The sequence below is a fragment of the Kogia breviceps genome, chromosome 10, assembly GCF_026419965.1.
Source record: "Kogia breviceps isolate mKogBre1 chromosome 10, mKogBre1 haplotype 1, whole genome shotgun sequence".
NCBI classification, from domain to species: Eukaryota; Metazoa; Chordata; class Mammalia; order Artiodactyla; family Physeteridae; genus Kogia; species Kogia breviceps.
Window position 1 is genome coordinate 33,295,749 of NC_081319.1, and position 18,556 is coordinate 33,314,304.

An 18,556-nucleotide genomic window follows, 5' to 3' on the forward strand; every position below is an offset into this window, starting at 1 on the left:
CGACTCCTACAGATACAAGAGATGAAAAGGGTAGAGGATTATTTCAAGCAGAAGAAACAGAATGTTTCATAAAGAACAGAATTATTGGGCACTTAAGAATAAAGGTACCAGGGCTTCGCTGGTGGTGCAGTGGTTGAGGGCCCGCCTGCCGATTCAGGGGACGCGGGTTCGTGCCCCGGTCGGGAGGATCCCTCATGCCGTGGAGCAGCTGGGCCCGTGAGCCATGGCCGCTGAGCCTGCGCGTCCGGAGCCTCTGCTCCGCAGCGGGAGAGGCCACAGCAGTGAGAGGCCCGTGTACTAAAAAAAAAAAGAGTAAAGGTACCAAAAAGAAGGGTTTTTTTTCATGTACTAGGAGGTTTACTACAAAATTTTTTGTAATAGAAAAAAAGAATACAGAACACTTATTTCCACACATAAATTCTAAAAACATAAATATTGAGGTAAAAACCAAAATGCAAAAGTTTTGTGCAATATGGACAGCTGTCATTTATGTAAATAAGAAAACAATGTACTCTGTTGTTTTTACTATTTATGAGGACATACATATGTAATAAAAAGCACAGAACATGCATGAGAAAGACACCAACTTTAGATGATGGTTTCTCTCTAGAAGAATGGAAGTGGTGAAGGTTGTGGAACTTAAAGTTTCTGTTATATATTTATGGTTTAAAAAATTTTTTTAAATTGTGATGAATACACACAACATAAAATTCACTACCTTAACCATTCTTAAGTGCACAGTTCAGTAGTGTTAAGTATATTCACACTGTTATGCAACCAATCTTGAGAACTTTTTCATTTTGCAAAATCAAAACTCTGTACCCATTAAACAACCCTCCATTTCCCCCTGCTCTCAGCCCCTGGCAATAATCATTCTACTTTCTGTTTCTATGGTTTTGACTACTCTAGATGCTTCATATCAATCATACAGTATTTGTCTTTTTGTGACTGCTTTATTTCGCTAAGCATAACGTCCTTGACTTTTATCCATGTTGTAGCAGGTGTTAGAATTTCCTTCCTTTTAAAGCTGAGTAATACATTGTATGTATACACCACATTTGATTATTCATCCATCTGTTGATGGACACTTCAGTTGCTTCCACCTTTTGGCTATTCTGATAATGCTGCTATGAACATGGGTGTACAAATCTAAAACAGAGTTTTGATGAAAGAAATGATCAGTAAATCATTGTGCAATATAGCAGCCTGAGCAAATATAGTAGCCTGAAGGTCTTTTTTCCTTCCATTCTCCCACAGCACATTCCAGTCAGACTTTCACTCACACTCTCCACCTACCGGATCGTCAAGGTTATTAATGCCCTTCATGTTGCTAAGTCCTGTGGTCTTTCCTCTGGCCTCATCCTATTAACTGCTCAGCAGCAATTGATAAGGTGGTCATTCCTGCATCCTGGGCTTATTTTCTTCACTTGATTTCCAGGATGCTACTTTCCTGGTTCTCTTCCTACCTCTCTGGCTATTTCTTCTGAGTCCCCTTTGCGGCTTCCTCCTCACTTCTCAGACCCCTTAATGTTGGACTGCCCCTGGGCTCAGTCCTCTGATTTCTCCTCTCCTCTCTATGCTTAGTCCCTAGTTGGTTTTATCTAGGCTTATTGCTTTAAATGCTATCTGTTCACCGATTTCAAATCTGTAATTGCAGCTTTTACTTCTCCCCTCACATCCAACTCATCTATTAAACCGTCTACTCAGCATCTCCACTTGAATGTCTAATAGCATCACAAACTTAACACAGGCAAAACCAAACTCTTGATTCCCATAACTCCTGCTTCTCCTCCCCAGTCTTGCCTATGTTGGTATTCCACCTCCATTCTTCCTATTGCTCAGGCTAAAAGCCTTGAAGCCATCATTTACTTGTCTCTTTCTCTAATCCCAGGCAATCTATCAAGAAGTCAGGTGAGCCTCACATTCAAAGCATATCCAAACTCAATTCCTTCCCATTGCCTGTGTCACTGTGGTCCAAGGTTCTGTCATCCCTTACCGGGGTTATTCTAGTTTCTTCTTACTAGGCCCTATGGTTCTTCTCTTACCTCCCTCCTCAATCCAAAACCATACTTCAGTCCAATAGCTGAAGTAATCCTTTATGAATGTGCATCATATCCATATCATGGTTTGTCTTTCCTCAGAACCTTCCAGTGGCTCCCCATTTTTCTCAGAGTAAAACCAGTATCCCTACAATGGACTCCAAATGTATACCTATCTTCCCATCATCCCCCACCCCTGGACTTCTCCGACCAACTACTTTCCCCATCCCATATGCAGCTCTAGCCATGTACGTAAATATTTACTATTCCCTCTGCCTGGAATGTCTGCACAGCTGGTTCCCTCATTTCCTTTAGATCTTTGTTCAGATGTCACCTTTTCCTGAAGCTTTCCCTAATCACCCCATTTAAAATGGCTATCAATCCCTCACCTCCCAAATGTCCCACTCCACCTTCATGACATTTTCCTTTACAATGCTTATGACAGACTGGTTTAGTCACCTTTTAAAATTGTTGTGCCTCTCTCCAATTGGAATTTGAAATGAAAAAACACATGAGGGCTGAGATGTTTGTCTGGTTTACTGCTGTATTTCCTATATCCCTTGCATCAAATTATTTTTTGAATATATGAAACTCTGCTGTATCTTAAGACTGATCTGAGTTGATGCTGAGATTATACTGTTTCTTTCTTGTTGGTTTCTCCAGTTGGTTTTGTTCCTTAAACGAGGCAATTTTAAAATATGGCTTCAGAATCTTTGGTACTCTTCCTTGAAATCTGAGCAGGCTTGTGACTGCTTTAATCAACATAGCATTGCAGAAGTGATGCTTTGGGACTTCTGAGGTTACGTAATAAAAGGCCATGCAGTGACTGGCTTATTTGCTGGAACACTTGCTCTTGGAATCTTTACACCTCAATGTAGGAGGTGGGAGTACCCTGAGGCTGCCATGCTGTGAGGAAGCCCCAGTACATGGAGAGGCCACATATAGTTGCTTAGATTGAGAATTCCAGCTAAACCTAGACTTCAAGTTATTTTTCAGCCAAGGTACCAGACATATGGGTGGAGAAGACATCTTGGAAGTGGATCCACTAGCCCCAGCTATTCCAGCCCTCTGACACCATGCTTTAGAAATAAGCCTTCCTTACTCTATCCTTTATGAATTCCTGACCCAGAATTCATGAGCATAATAAAATGGTGGTGGTTGGACACCACTATAGCAATAGATTACCAGAACAGTAAGGTGGAAAGGCCAGATAAAAATAGTAAATTACCTTTAGAGAAAAAGTTAAGTTTTGAATTTTTTTTTTTTTTTTTGTCTACTGGAGAAAGTATATGGTATGTGCAAACATTATTCTGTCAAGCTCATCTTGTATGCTGGTGTCCATCCAGATTAACTCACTAGATTTCAGATTCTCATTAACTGCCAAGTAATGTCATCCTGATGAACCACTTGAGATTTCATGCTCAAAATTCTGGGGTCTTGGTATATTTCCATGCTGAACACCTGGAGGAGCTGGCAGTTTTAGACCAGCTCAGGCCAACCTAGTCATTAGATTATAGAAAAATAACCTCGGTACCAGTATTGAAATGCGATATCCAATTTTCTTCTTTTATTTTTATTCTGTTTTTGAAATGGAGAGTGAGTGTGATTAGAAATATCATCCAGAGATCAGCTTTTCAGAATCAGCTGCTGTTAAAAATCGGGGTGTTGTCAGAGCTGGAAGGCCATTAGAAACTCACTCAAAGAACTGCTTATTTTACTGATCAGAGAGGGGAAGGGGCGTGACCAAGTTCTCAGGCTGGGTCTGGACAGGGTCCTGGCTCCCCACTCCCCATGCGGTTCTCTTTCATCTCAATAAGTGGTTTGTAGCCTGTAGTCTGGTTCAAAGATGAACTTCTTGGCTGTTGGAACAGGTGCTCTGAACCAGCTGTAATGGTATAACATTTTGTTTATGCGTGCTTTTGTGTCCATTTCTGGAGATAATCCACAGCTTCTGTGTGATTGTTACAGAGATCAGTGACCCAGAAAAGCATAGAACCACTGCACTTGACGATTTAATACTGTCATTTAAAAACTTCTAGAGTAAGTTAAATCTTGTCCTCTCTCATCCCTACACCTCATGCTGCTGGGGAAATTCTTTCGTTATTTAAGATTAGTGCCTAATGGGTGCATCTTTCAGATGGTTAAGGATAGTTGGAGCACCAGCAACCAACTCATCTTACTCTCAGTTTAGAAAAATTTGGCAAGCACTCACACGTTAACATCACTTTTGTAATTCAAAAGCAACAGACAATACAGGACCGGGTAGGTATTATTTTTCCTGCCAGCCATTGCAGTAGTTAAAGCAGAGAGCCCTGGGATCTCTACAGATAAAGCCTGAAAGCGCAGAGATTAACTTAATAGAAGTTTATTTTTCCTGTGCACCACCATCCAGTGTGTGTGTTTAGCAGACTTTTCACATGGTATTTCAGGAACCCAGGTTCCTTTCATCTCGGGGTTCTGCCATCTTCTTGGGTCTTGGAGTCCTTTACTTCTAGTCAGCAGACAGGAAAAGAGGGAGAGTTGAGGACGGGGTAGGAGGTTTTTATGGACTTGAGTTCTTCATTTTTACCCACATTCCACTGGCCAGAAATAGGTCACATGGTCTCACCTGGATACAAGGGTGGTGGTGGTGGTACTTCCTAGCAATAGCTCTACACTGATGAAGAGGCACACAAATCTTTGTTGGGCAACTGGTCCTCTCTGCCACAGTCAGAGTGTGCATTTTAATGATCCTGAATCTCAGAGATGGAGAAAGTGTCTGAGATGGGACTTTCAGACAATCCATAAAGTCTGCAGGTGGCTTATGATCTTCACTTACCTCTCACACCTTAAAAATTAAGGTGATCCTCAGAAACTGTGAAGCCAGAATTGATTGAAATATAATGTAGTTAGGGTAGGAATATTGCACTTCTCGGGTAACTGGAGATTTTATTTTTTAAAGTAGTGACAGAGAGGGTGAGGGCCCAATCTGGATTTTGAGCTGGTTTATATTATAATAGAACTCGTATAATTATAGCAAAGAGAACTCTGTTTTCATTTTTGCAAAACTATTGCTACAAGTTTAGCTTTGTTATTGCATGTTTGCCCTTAAAAATCTTTTCATGCTTGGCAGAAATTATAACGGCACATGTCTTTACTCTATGGTTTTATTTTTGTTGTGTTGCTTAGTTGCTTCATGATTATTTTTGTTTTATACAATCTTAACCTCTCTCCTCAAATTATCATATGATTTTTATTCTGGAACTTGACTGGTTATGGTATGAAATTACCATGAATTTCATTCTCAGCTTTTTTCATTAAGATGTTTTTGATGCCACATGGTATCAGAATTGGTGACCTATGAAATGTGTTACTCCTACCACTTACGGTGGAACAACTCTAACAAGTGACTTACTTTCTGTTTTGTCATCTATAAGATTTTATTGGTCTAGTGAACTCCAACAATCTTGGAAGTTATGTTGAGGGCTAAGTAGCTCTGTTTTTTAGCCTGAAGTCCTTATGTGAGGTGCCCAGTGGCGAGCTGGCACTGGAGTCAGTAATACTTGACCTCATCCCTTGCAGAGATACGTTAGGGGCAAAAATGTCCTAACTGATGTTGAGGCCATTTTGAACAATGAGGAAGCAGTAATTCTAGTTCTGCTCAAATTGAAGTCTGAGAAGTAGTTTTGTGTGCCAGTGATGACTTTTTTTTTTCTTTTTTTTTTTTTTTTTGCGGTACGCGGGCCTCTCACTGTTGTGGCCTCTCCCATTGCGGAGCACAGGCTCCGGACGCACAGGCTCAGCGGCCATGGCTCACGGGCTTAGTTGCTCCGCGGCATGTGGGATCTTCCCGGACCAGGGCACGAACCCGTGTCTCCTGCATCGGCAGGCGGATTCTCAACCACTGCGCCACCAGGGAAGCCCCAGTGATGACTTTGAGAAGAAAATATGCTACAGTCCAGAGCTGTAGCAGTAATTCCCCAGTACTGATCCCTAGACTTATGCACCATGGTCTATGACCAAGTCTTCTTGGACTGCTGGAAAATAAGAACAATGTAATAGGATATGGGTGAAAGGTTGCCTGTTTTCTTATCCTGGAATCCAGGGAAGGACTATCTTTTTTTTGTGCAATTCTGTTATTCTGACAATTTTTACGTAAATATGTTCTATCTTAATGAAATGGTGATGATAGGAGATGGTAGTGGTGGACGTAAGGTTAATTTTAATGTCCTTACTTAGATAAAGCCAGAAATTATGTTGGTCCTCTTCTTTAACACCCAAGATTTTTCTTTTCTTTTTTTAAATGTTTGCAGTCCAATGGAATGTAAAGGCCTAAAACTACTCCATGTTGACTTTAAATGACTTCAGGAAGTAAATAAGTCTTATGGAATTATCCATAGGTGACTTATAAGTCAAATAAGTCTTAATGGAATTGCTCCATAGGTGCAATTACTCACTTAGGTGAGTAATTGTATCAGCAGTGTGGACATGCATGAGCATTTTTGTTTACTCCTGTCATGGCCTACTTTCATAAAACTGTTGATAATTGTCATTAAGAAAATCAAAGCATGAACTGAACAAACTTTATCTCTTCTCTTCTACCAAATCAATCTTTCAAAGTTTTGACAGACTTTTTTTTTTTTTTTTGAGAAGAGGCATGTAAAAAGTAAGACTTGAAGCTTAAAATTGTAATTTTTTTTGCTTTTTACCTAAAGAAGTTACTGGGTCTACATCTGCATTTAACCATTTTTTCTACCCTCTAACACTGTTGATATTAATGCCAGTTTTAATTTCTTGGCATCATGAATGCATAAGCATATCACGTACAGATGTGATTTTGAACAAGGACCGAAACTGTAAATTAGGAAGCAAGAGATTCATTAGGGTTTCATCAGACCAATTCACTCCAAAAAGTGACACAGTTGTACTGAAAATGTTTTAAATTGCTCATTTCAAACCTACTTCAGTAGCAAAATGCCACCCGTGCAGTGGATTTGCAACTATGTTAGTCATTTTCTTTCCTCCGTTTCCTTGCTGTGTTTGTATTGGGAGCACGAAGTAATATAATTTAGTAAATTATGATTTGATGGCTGGGCAACAGCGCCAGTGTTGAACAGTATTTGGACTATGATTACTTGCTGGCTTTGTCACAGTTGACATTAATTATTGATGGAAGTTTCAGAAATAGCGCATGTGCCAGGAGCTTTTCACCGCTACGCAGGCTCCAGGCAGGAGGGATGCTAAAGAGGGTGGGGGAAGAGGCACCTGTGGCTTGTTTATGTTTGTACACAGCGAGCCTGGACCTGGTGGGCTGAGTGGTACCTGTGTAAAGGTCATGGTATAACGGAAGGATGAACCGTCAGGCTTATTTCTATCGTGTTCCTCCCCAGGAATTACACCGAAGAAGCCAACTTCAGCCAGAGCCAGCCAAGACGAAGGCTCTCCAGACTGTCATTGAAATGAAGGTAGGAGCTGTTCACATTTCTCAAAAACAGCTGTTCCCCTGGAGTTTGTTCTCAACTTGTTGGTGCCTAACACAAACATGTGAAATGAACCTTGTGTTTTTCTCTAGACACCCTGGTGGGTGCTTTTCTTCTTGATTTTTTTTTTTTTTTTTTGGCCTTCTCTGGTGCATTTAATTTATTGGCCCTTTAATTAGGATGCCTTTTCTGGGCAAAAGAATAAAGGGCTCAAGTATCCCTTGGCTGAAAGGAGCTGGGTTCATTTCCAGAGCATAGCCAATGCTTTCAACCCTAAGGGAGGTTTTGTGTGTGCTTTAAAAGTAAATTTCTAAAGCTAGAGTAATTCTTTTTTTCCTCCCATTCACATTACAATGAAAAGATACCTTGAGAAACTAAGATTTGGTGAAGAGAAGTTGTTGTATATGTAATGGAGGTGTTAAATGATTAAAATTATGCTATCAGCAAAATTTACTTTTCAAAGAATAATACTTTCTTATGACTCCAGTATTTTCTCCTAACCAAGTCTGGAATTAATAATAATTTATTAAATTCTCACAAGGGATTCCATTTAGCGGTGGATGCATAGAGATATTTAAAAGAAGCAAAGATCCTCCTGCATGGATTTAGGGCATTTAAAGAATAATGAAGTAAATAATGATGGGCAAGCTGTAAAGAAACAGATCTAAATGAAAGCCAGTTGCTTTGTCAGTTTACAGAAATTTGAAGTCTTCTTACTTCTAGTTTTTGCCAGAAGGAAGCAAATAGTATTTATCTTAAGAATAAATAATTCTTGATTTACGTTGTTCCCTGAAGAAAAAAAAAATTTATAATGATGATGTTTGCAATCTGGTTATTTCACGCGTAAGTTTAACATTCAAGAGTTTGCTGGTCACCATCATCCTACAAAAGACTTCTGAAACTTGCTGATAGGGTAATGATTTTTCTGTCTTGTAGCACATGATTTTGAATTGTCTGCCCCCAAATTCCCAAGTTCTGGGGAAAAAGAAACTGATACGACATATTGAGTTCCTGGTGTGTACAATTCTGACTTCGTATTTTTTTTTTTTTCTAGTCAATGACAGTGTCTTCATCCAAGTGGATTTTTGTGGAAATAATGTAGAACATTTGCTTTAAAACTTTATGTCCCCTAAATGAGGTTACATGATTCAAGGCACTTATACTGCATTTGCAGCAAATTTGTTTAAAAAATATTATCAAAGGGATTAAATGATAGTAAGATTTTTAAAAAAGCTAATCTTGGCTCATCAATTCATTTTGAATTCGTGTAATTTTTACTTAGCAATATTTTGAAAATAAACTTACCATTCTATACTTGTGGGGGGAGTGTAGAATCTCATAACTGAGATTTCATCCTCACTTCACATTGGAACCAAACTTGAAACTTGGCTAAGGCTTAAAAGAAAAGAAAAAAAGACAAGACAAAACATTTTATTTTTTTGCAAAGAGTCATTTAGTCCTACTTCTACCCACCTCCATACCTACCTCCCCAGTTCCAGCACAATTAGTAATAGAAGAGGATGTATATAAAACTATTTCCAAATTATCTTAAAAAAAAAATGTAAAGATTGAGTTTCAGAAACCTTTGGAGAAACCAGGAATGACATCTCTCCCAGAGCGGTGGGCATTTTCCTGATAAAGGTCTCTGTACAATTAGTACTTTTTTGTGACTTTTATAAGTAGAAACTCTGATTATAGCTTACTCTTTTTTAGCATCGTATGTTTTATTAGAAAACAAAAAATAGTAAATAAAACACTCATTTAGGCTATCTACATGAGAAGGCATAAAATACAATTTTTAGGGCACATTCACATCCATATGTTATCAGTAAATTGAGTCCAGAGGGTTGTTTTTTTTTTTTTTTTTTTTTAAATGGATGCCAGTGATCCTGATTTGTAAAAGAACACATTTATTTTTAGGACATTGGTAGTCAATATACTTATTTACTTGTCAGGGAACTGAGCCTGGAGTTTTTCTATTGTCTTTTGGATGAATGTTAATTTACAAAGCACTGCCTTCTGTTTTGTCAGTGGAGAAGTCTGGGTCCCATTAGCATCTATATTTAACATGCATAAATTGAGTTATGGAGGCAGCTGGTAGAGGCTCATCTCCTCAGCCATGTCTGTAGGTTGTGACAGAGCCTGTGATCTCCTCTGATTTTGTATATTATATCTGTTTGAAATTGGAGGGAATATTGGAAAGCCATGTTTTACAAGACTTAGGGTTGACTACCAAATAGAACTGATCCTTAAACCTGATGGGTGGGACTTGAGACATTGGTTGTATTTTAATTTAAACACCTTGGGTAAACATCAATGTCATCTAGTGCCTTGGCAAAATCTGAAGTTAAAAGGAGCTTTCGTAGAGTAATTTGGACATTTAGTTTCAGCGAGACGACAGGAGATAAGGGTTTAGAACTTACCCCTACTTTTCCCTTGCTTCTTAGAGAAACTGAGGGTGAAATTCTGACTCCTTATCTTCTCCAAAAATATACTTTGCATCAACTCAAGAAAGGTGTTTGTTGTGAACATCTGTGAAATCTTGTCCAAATGAAAGCACTTTTAGAACCACAGTCTGGTAGTTCTAGTAGGTCTCTATGTACCCCTCTGGGCTTTTAGAGTTGTGAAAATATGCCTGTCAGGGAGGGCCATCTGCACACACCAAAGTGGGGGCAATTCGCTTGCAGCCACCACAGCTGCTGCCAGCCAGTTGAACCAGGGGGGTAAAGTCACCTGAATGAAAATAAAAGGAAGCAAAGTGAATGAAGTTATTTGTGATTTATCTTCTTGCAGGAAGCTCCAAGTTTTAATTTTGATCTTGGTTTGGTCTGGCAGGTATGTTCCAGGTTTGCACTTAGAACATTGCATGTGTGTTTCAGAAAAGTTAGTTTTCTCATAAATGTTGCCGTGCTCCTCCGTTTCCTGCTTTTGTGTCTAAAGATTCTTAGCTTCTGTTTTCTGCTCTTATGGAGAACTGTCAATAAAAAGGTAGTTAAAAGGGCTTTTTTCCTCTTTTTTCTTTAATGTTAATTCCTTTGAAAGAATGTGTTTTTAACCTACTTTTATTATAAATTTGACATGACATAAACAAAAGTTTCACTTTCTTGGGTTCATTCATAAAGCTCCATCCAGTTTTAAAATTTTATTTATTTTTGGCTGTGTTTGGTCTTCGTTGCTGCACGCGGGCTTTCTCTAGTTGTGGCGAGCGGGGGCTACTCTTCGTCGCAGTGTGCGGGCTTCTCATTGCAGTGGCTTCTCTTGTTGCAGAGCACAGGCTCTATGCACACGGGCTTCAGTAGTTGTGGCTCACAGGCTCTAGAGAGCAGGCTCAGTAGTTGTGGCGCATGGGCTTAGTTGCTCCGCGACATGTGGGATCTTCTGGACCGGGGAATGAACCCATGTCCCCTGCATTGGCAGGCGGATTCTTAACCACTGCGCCACCAGGGAAGTACCCCCCCACCCTTTTTTTTTTTAACAAAAATGAATTAGAGTAGTGATAGTACTTGTCAGATAATCTCAAAAATTTTTTTCTTTGTTAGTTAAAACTTCTAAGTGAATGAAAATCTAATTCAAAATGGCTAAAGCCTAAAAGGAGTGTACCCTTTCCACTTAACTGGAAAAACCGGTATTGCTTCAGGCATAGCTTGATTCTGGGGCTCAAAAGATGTTAACAGATCCCATTTTCTCTCATTCCATCTCTGATTTTAGCTTTCTTCACATGAGCTCTGTTTCCACACAGCCCCTTTCTGCCTGTCTGAGCAAGATGGCTGCAGCATCTCCAATAATCACAGAAGGAAGGGACAGGGAGAAAGCTGTGTTTTTAAAAAATGCAAAAAAACGAACCAACCCTAGAATAATAATAATAATTACTGAGAATGGAGCATAAACCCTCACTCCAAATTTAACAGCTCAGGCTGTAAGAAAAAGCATGGAATTCCCTAATTCTCATTTGCTTAATAAATGACATTCATTAAGAAAAACAAACTTTATGCTAGCACTGAATTCAGAATTTATCAAATGGGACATACATGAGTGACATAAGGGTTTTAGTAAGAGTCACAGAAAATGTACTTGATCTGGTGAACTTGTTAACTAAAGTGGATTAAGAAGTTAGGGGCATAATGTGACTATGTGACAGTATTTCTGTGGTAACTGAAGTGAGAATTGAAGTTATTTAGGTTTCTCGACACATGACCAGCCATTGCACTTGTGTGTCATGAGTGGTGGTTCTTGTGTAACGTTTACGCCAATGAGCTTTTCTATGGAAACAGAGTAGTAAGCAATTCAAGATTGAGCTTGACCAAATTGCTGCCTTGTAGATGTGCTATTGATGAAAGAATATGACTTTGCATTCAGTTGCTAACTCTGGTGAGGTTGATCTTTTGCTTTTAAAACTAAAAACCAAGCCTTATCTTTGTGTTCAAGCAGATGTCTGCTGTTCTTCTGCATGGGGTTGACTGACCTGTAGTTGAGTTAATTTTCCCTTAAGAAATAACTTGGTGTTTGATCAAATTCAGTCAATTCAGTTTCACCAGGCATGGAAGGGATACACTGGAACATGGAGAAGGCAAGAACTACTTGGTAACTTTTCCCAGCATCTCATAGCTGGGAAGGGAGAGATTTCAAATTCAAACCTTGGCCATTGAAAGTATCCCACTTCCCAGTGTGAATTTAATTTGAGTCTTGGGATTTGGTCAGGAATACCATGAAGTGGCTGAAATGTTTTCTTTGGCTGTAGGGCCTACCCTGGTTTATTTCATCCATCGGGTTTGAACTGTTACTTATCTGAGTCTAAACGCTGAGCTCAGCATTGTTTCTTCTCCCAAGATGATGTGTTCCTAGCAAATTGGTGTCAAGCCTCGTTTTTTCTAATGAAGCCAGTTTGATAGCTTTTTAGGCCTTAAAAATAGGCCATAGCTCCTTTTGTGGCTACTAAACAGAATAACAGCAATAACAACAAAAATATCACCTGCATCACCAGTGACAGCTATAGCCCGAACACCACTCCACACATGTGGAGCCAGGTGCCAGGCATCTGACGTATAATAAGCCATGAGTAGGTAAAATTAGCCCCATTTTACAGATGAGAAAGCCATGGTTTAGAGAAGATGAGCAACCTGCCCAAGCTCGTACAGCTGGTAGGTTGGCAGCTGAGATTTGTACGTGGGTTTCTTCTCTGAAGTTCTTAGACTCTCTACTCTTCCAGTCTGCTTTTACTGAAGATGACCCATCAGTTCAACTAGTTTTTCTTTCCACACTTTGGAAATTATGCACTGAGTTTTGCATCATAGAACAGGTTGAGGCAGCTCATGAGAGCTGGAAAGTTCTATGTGATATATTTGGAAAGGGGCAATATTGTACACTGTGCTATAAGGCAAGATTCATCCTTTTTACATGTATATGTTATCAGTCCTGCACATGGGGCTCCAAATATGTACCCTACAGCCAACATATGCCCTGTTTTTTTCCCTTGAGTTTTAAGTCTTGACCTGAAGCCTTTATAGCAATGTGGAGCATAACTCATTTAAACTTGCAAAGCCCTGTGTTTTTGATGTGCCCTATCCACTTATGATACCAGAAATTATCCTTTAGCTTTTTCTTTTTCTTGAGAAATTTCTTCATTTTCTCATCTTTCAACTTAAATGGGACACGGTTTTGTTTTTTTTTAAACTTATTTTCCTTAAATAAGGGGAAAATGTGGGTTGTAAGTGATAGCCAGAAAAAGCAAAATGTCAAGTTAAATGTTAGCTCTGGATGATATATGGTTGTCATTTAGAAGCAAGGAAGATTAAAAAAGTGAGACTTTTTTTTGCCCAAACTCTTCTTGTATGTGTTTGAATCTAAATGTTTGAGTTGCTAATTGATAATTCCTGCTATAAACAGGTTTATTTTGTGTGACTATTACTCCTGAAGTTGAAATACAAATACCAGTGCTTACCAAGCAGCTATATGGTATACAGCACCATTGTGGGCCTTTCAGAAAAAGTGAGTGCTCAGTCTTTAAGGGGCTAGTGGAAGGGAGTATATAAGCCTGGATCTAAATAGTGACCTAAGAACAGCAAAATGGGCTGCAGAGACTCAAAGGATATCAAATAAGAGTGGGACAGGGAATGCTTCTTGGAGGAGATAGCATTTGGGGAGGGCCTTGAAAAAATGGCGTGATTTTGATAGTGGGTAGAGGGATTATTTATAAGCAGTGGGAACCATATCAGCAAAGGCAAGGAGGTTGGAAATTATGAGACGTGTCTGGGGAAGAGCAACTCATTCAGTTTGGTTGAGAGAAGACCTTTTTTTTTTTTTTTTTTTTTTTGGTGGTACGCGGGTCTCTCACTATTGTGGCCTCTCCCGTCATGGAGCATAGCCGTGCAGGCTCAGCGGCCATGGCTCACAGGCCCAGCCGCTCTGCGGCATCTTCCCGGACTGGGGCACGAACCCGTGTCCCCTGCATTGGCAGGCGGACTCTCAACCACTGCGCCACCAGGGAAGCCCAAAAGAAGACTTTATAAATTTGAAAAGCAATGGAAGATCAAATGAAACTGTAAGAATGTGGGAGAAAAGAAATAATAGAGACAAAAGCTGAAATTAATGAAATAGAAACCAAACATATACAGTCGGGGAATATAAAAGCTAAACACTGATTCTTTGAAGAGATTAAAAGATATCCTGGTCAGAATCATTGAGAAAAATAGAGACAGACAAATAAACAATATCAGGATTGAAAGGGGGGGGGCATCATAAAAATATCAGGGGATTTTATTAACAACATTGTGATAATAAAGTTGAAATTTTAGATTAATTCTTTTAAAAATACAACTTATCAAAACTGGATGAGAAGAAACAGAATATCTAGAATATCTGAGTAGTCCTGTATATTAAAGAAAATATTTCTATAATTTGAAACCTTACCACCAAAAAAAATCTAAAAAACAAACCAAAGAAAATATCCCATAGTCCCAGATGGCTTCTTCAATGAATTTTACTAGACATTTGGAGAAAAAACTTTATCAGTCATACAGAAACTATACCAGAGAATAGAAAAAGAGGAAGCACTTCCCATTTTATTTTATGAGTCCAGTATAACCTTGATATCAATACCCAACAAAGCCATTACAAGAAAGGAAAATTACAAACAATCTCTCATAAACATCAATGCAAAATATTCTAGTGAACTGAATGCAGTTACAGTGACCAAGTTGTGCTTATTCCAGGAAGGCAGGGTTGGACTAATATTTGGATATCAATCAATGTTATTTACCACATTAACAGGATAAAGGAGAAAAATTAATTTCAATGAATGCAGAGAAAGCATTTGATAAATGCAACATTCATTTATGCTAAAAAAAACCAAAAAATGCTTTTATCAAACTTACATTAGGAGAGAATTTTAATCTGATAAAAGGTAGCTACAAGAAAGCTACAGCAAATATCATATTTAATGGTAAAATATATAAAGCTTTCCTTATAAGGAACAAGACAAGAATGCCTATTACTATCATATCTACTTAACAATATTCTGGATATCCTAGGTATAAGAATTATAAAGGAAGAAATAAAACCCTTTTATTCACAGGCACCATAATTTTGTGTGTAAAAACTCAATGAATCCATATATAAACTAGTAGATTAATAAATGAACTTAAACAGCTGGTCAGTATATAAAAATGAATCATCTGCATACCAGTAACAAATAATTATGAAGTGAAATTTAGAAAACAATATAATTTAGGATGGTATTAAAAAACCCAAAATATCTAGGAGCAAATCTAACAGTGGTAAGCAAGACCTAATTTAAATAGAAGGTACAAAACATAATTACATATGGAATAACCAAAAACTTGAAACAAATGAAATAGCTATCAACAGTGGAGTGGATAAATAAATAGTGAAATAGTCATACAGTGAAATGCTGTATGGCAATGAGAAAGGACCAAGCTATTGCTTCATGTAACAACATAATTGAATAACTCCAAAACAGTGTGGAAGGAAGCCAGACACAAAAGAATATATACAATATGATTCTGTTTATATGTGTTCCAAAAACAGACAAAAGTAATCATTGGTGTTAAATGTCTGGATAGTGGTTAATCTGGAGGAGGAGGGAGGGTGGGGAGGTTGGGAGGGGGTGTGAATGAAGCTTCTGGAGTAGAAATAATATTCTGTTTTATGATATGGTTTGTATGTAATCAGCCATGTTTACTTTATCATAATTCATCACGCTGAAAACCTGTGATTTGGCTACTTTCCTATGTATAGTATACTTTAATTACAAAGTTCATTGAAAAATAAAGGAAGAAAAACTCAAAAATAAAAAGACAAATAATGCTATTAAAAATTGGGCAAAGGATTTGAATAGGCATTTCTTTAATGGAAACATGCAAATGGCCAATAAGGACATGAAAAGATGTCCAGTGTGATTTGTCATAAGGGAAATGCAAATCTAAACCACAATTAGATAAAACTTAGCCCCCACTAGGATGGCTAAGATAAAAAGACAGACAATAACAAGTGTTGGGAAGGTGTGGAAAAGCTGGACCCTCATCTATTGATGGTAGGAATCTAAAATGGTTCAGTCCATTTTTGCAAACTATTTGGCAGTTCTTCAAAATGTTAAATGTAGAGTTACTATATACACCCAAACAAATTGAAAACGTGTACACATAGAAACCTATACACAAATGTTCATATTATAATTGTTAATAATAGTCAAAAACCTAAAGCAACCCAAATGTTCACTATCTTGTATGAATAAACAAAATATGGTATATCCATATAGTGGAATATTATTCAGCAATGAAAAGAAATGAAGGACTGATACATGCTAAAACATTGATGAGCCTTGAAAACATGCTAAATGAAAGAAGCCAGTTGCAGAAGTCATCTTATATGGTTCCATTTATATGAAATGTCCAGTATAGGCCTATCCATAGAGATAGAAAGTAGATTACTGGGTGCACGGAGCTAAGGGGTGAGGAGAAAAAGGAGTGACTGCTAATAGGTACAACAATTTGGGGTGATGAAACTATTCTGCAATTAGATCGTGGTGATGGCTGCATAAGTCACTGAATTGTACACTTTAAAAAAGTGAATTTTGGGCTTCCCTGGTGGTGCAGTGGTTGAGAGTCCGCCTGCCGATGCAAGGGATGCGGGTTCGTGCCCGGGTCCGGGAAGATCCCACATGCAGCGGAGCGGCTGGGCCTGTGAGCCATGGCCGCTGACCCTGCGCATCCGGAGCCTGTGCTCCGCAACGAAAGAGGCCACAGCAGTGAGAGGCCCGCGTACCGAAAAAAAAAAAAAAAAAAAAAAAAAAAAAACGTAAAAAAGTGAATTTTATGGTATATATATTATATATCAATAAAGCCATTATTAGAAAATGAAGATATTATAAAAGAAAGGGTCAATAACTTTGGTTACTCAAAGATTAAAAAAGAAAATGAATTATAGAATAACCAACTAGGAGATGCATTTCTAAGGTGTATAGTAGTTAGAGTCTTAATAATATATAAAGAGGTCAGTGTGGAATAAAAGCTTGGGGAAAAAAACATACCAAAATGTTGACACTAATTCTAGAAGGGGAGATTAGAAAGGATTTTTTTCTTCTTTTTACCCTCTGTATTTTTATGTTTTCAGTAGTGTGCATTCATTATATAGGGATGATCAGGAATTATAATTTAGGAAAAACATCGTTTGTTGAAAGAAAAACCATCTATCAAAAGGCTTAAAGATACACAATTTCTTCTATTCTGGTTACTTTTGCTGAACTGAAAAGGCTCCAAAGTGGAGAAGGTTATGTTATTTATGGAAATTGAGAATCTGGTCCTGCCACTTAGAGCTTCTCTGAAGTCCAGCTTTCTGTTCTGTGAGATGGGACTATGATACCAGGCTGCTCAGAGTTGCGGTGGGAATTAAAATGGCTTAAGGCATGGGAAAATCCTGGCATACAGTAGATGCTCAAGGAATTCTCTGCTCCTCCATCCCTTCCTTTTCAGTCTGAAAATTGAATTTTACCTGTTTAAAAAAAAAAATAGAGATGGTACCTTTGAGCAAGGACCACCAGAGGGAAAGAATTTAACAAGCTTACTTCAGAGTCTTAGCTCTGAATACACACACAGTTTGCATGTGGAAAGACTTTAAAAGTGTCTTTGAAATCAGAAACCAGTGGAGAAAAAAATAGCAACTCCCAGTAGGCCTGTGGTATAATAAATGACCCAGGGACTTTGTTGGGTCCTTGGCAAGTCACTTGTCCCCTCTGGCTCTCACTATTCTCATTTGGCAAATGAAGGGATTGAACAAAGTGTCCTGCTTTAAAAATTCTACTGAGTCCTGAGGCTTGGTGACTGGCAATTTGGACTCTCCAAGGGCCTGCCTGGGGAGTCTGAATTGACATGGCATTCTTGCAAAGTTTAAAGCTTTGTTTTGTTTGCTCCATCTTGGCCAGCTCTGCTCAGGCCAGCAGCCCCTGCCCTCTCCCTTGTTGGTGCTCAGGTTCCCAGCTTATTGTTTATTTAGGCATTGCAGTTTCCTTATTGACGTGTGCACCCCCCTCCAGCAGAGTTGAGAAGTCAACCACAGGCCTCAAGTGAACTCCCCCTTCAAGTTTCAGTAATGACAGTGTACCGGCCGTCACATGCCTCATCCCTAAGGCATGGTCCACTTTCCACATCCCTCAGGCCTTGTTGGTTACTTGGGGTGGCCTGAATTCCTCTGCCGCCTGTTGCTTTTTCCATGAGGCAAGCTTGTTGAACATAGAAGGATTTGCAGTATGTTTTAGAGATCCTGAGAATGAGGCCCCAAACCAGGGCTGTTGGGGGCTTTGGAGGAGTGTTAAAAGGAATTGGAAGAGTGCGTTCAGGTTGCTAGAAGGCCAGTAAGGAGAACTTCTTCACTTGATCTTTTCCCAAAGAGTGTTAGAAGAGAATAGAAGTGTCAGGTGTCCATCTTTTTATTACTCCCTGAAATGCATTCACAGTTTTGCAAAGTAGTAATTCACTGAATTTCTGGGAATTCAAGCATTCTTTGTATTCAAATGTTTGTGAAAGATGACATGGATCCAGCCTTGGG

General features: G+C 38.8%; 1 protein-coding gene across 10 annotated transcripts in view; it reads left to right on the forward strand.

Moving 5' to 3' along the window:
* ERC2 (ELKS/RAB6-interacting/CAST family member 2) overlaps positions 1-18,556 on the forward strand; it is a 969,444-nt gene that overhangs the window by 281,647 nt on the left and 669,241 nt on the right. For all 10 annotated transcript variants that reach the window (XM_067043890.1, XM_067043893.1, XM_067043897.1 and 7 more), the window contains one exon: positions 7,409-7,483. In XM_067043890.1, coding sequence (XP_066899991.1) covers positions 7,409-7,483 — 75 coding nt within the window. The remainder of the gene's footprint in view (positions 1-7,408; positions 7,484-18,556) is intronic.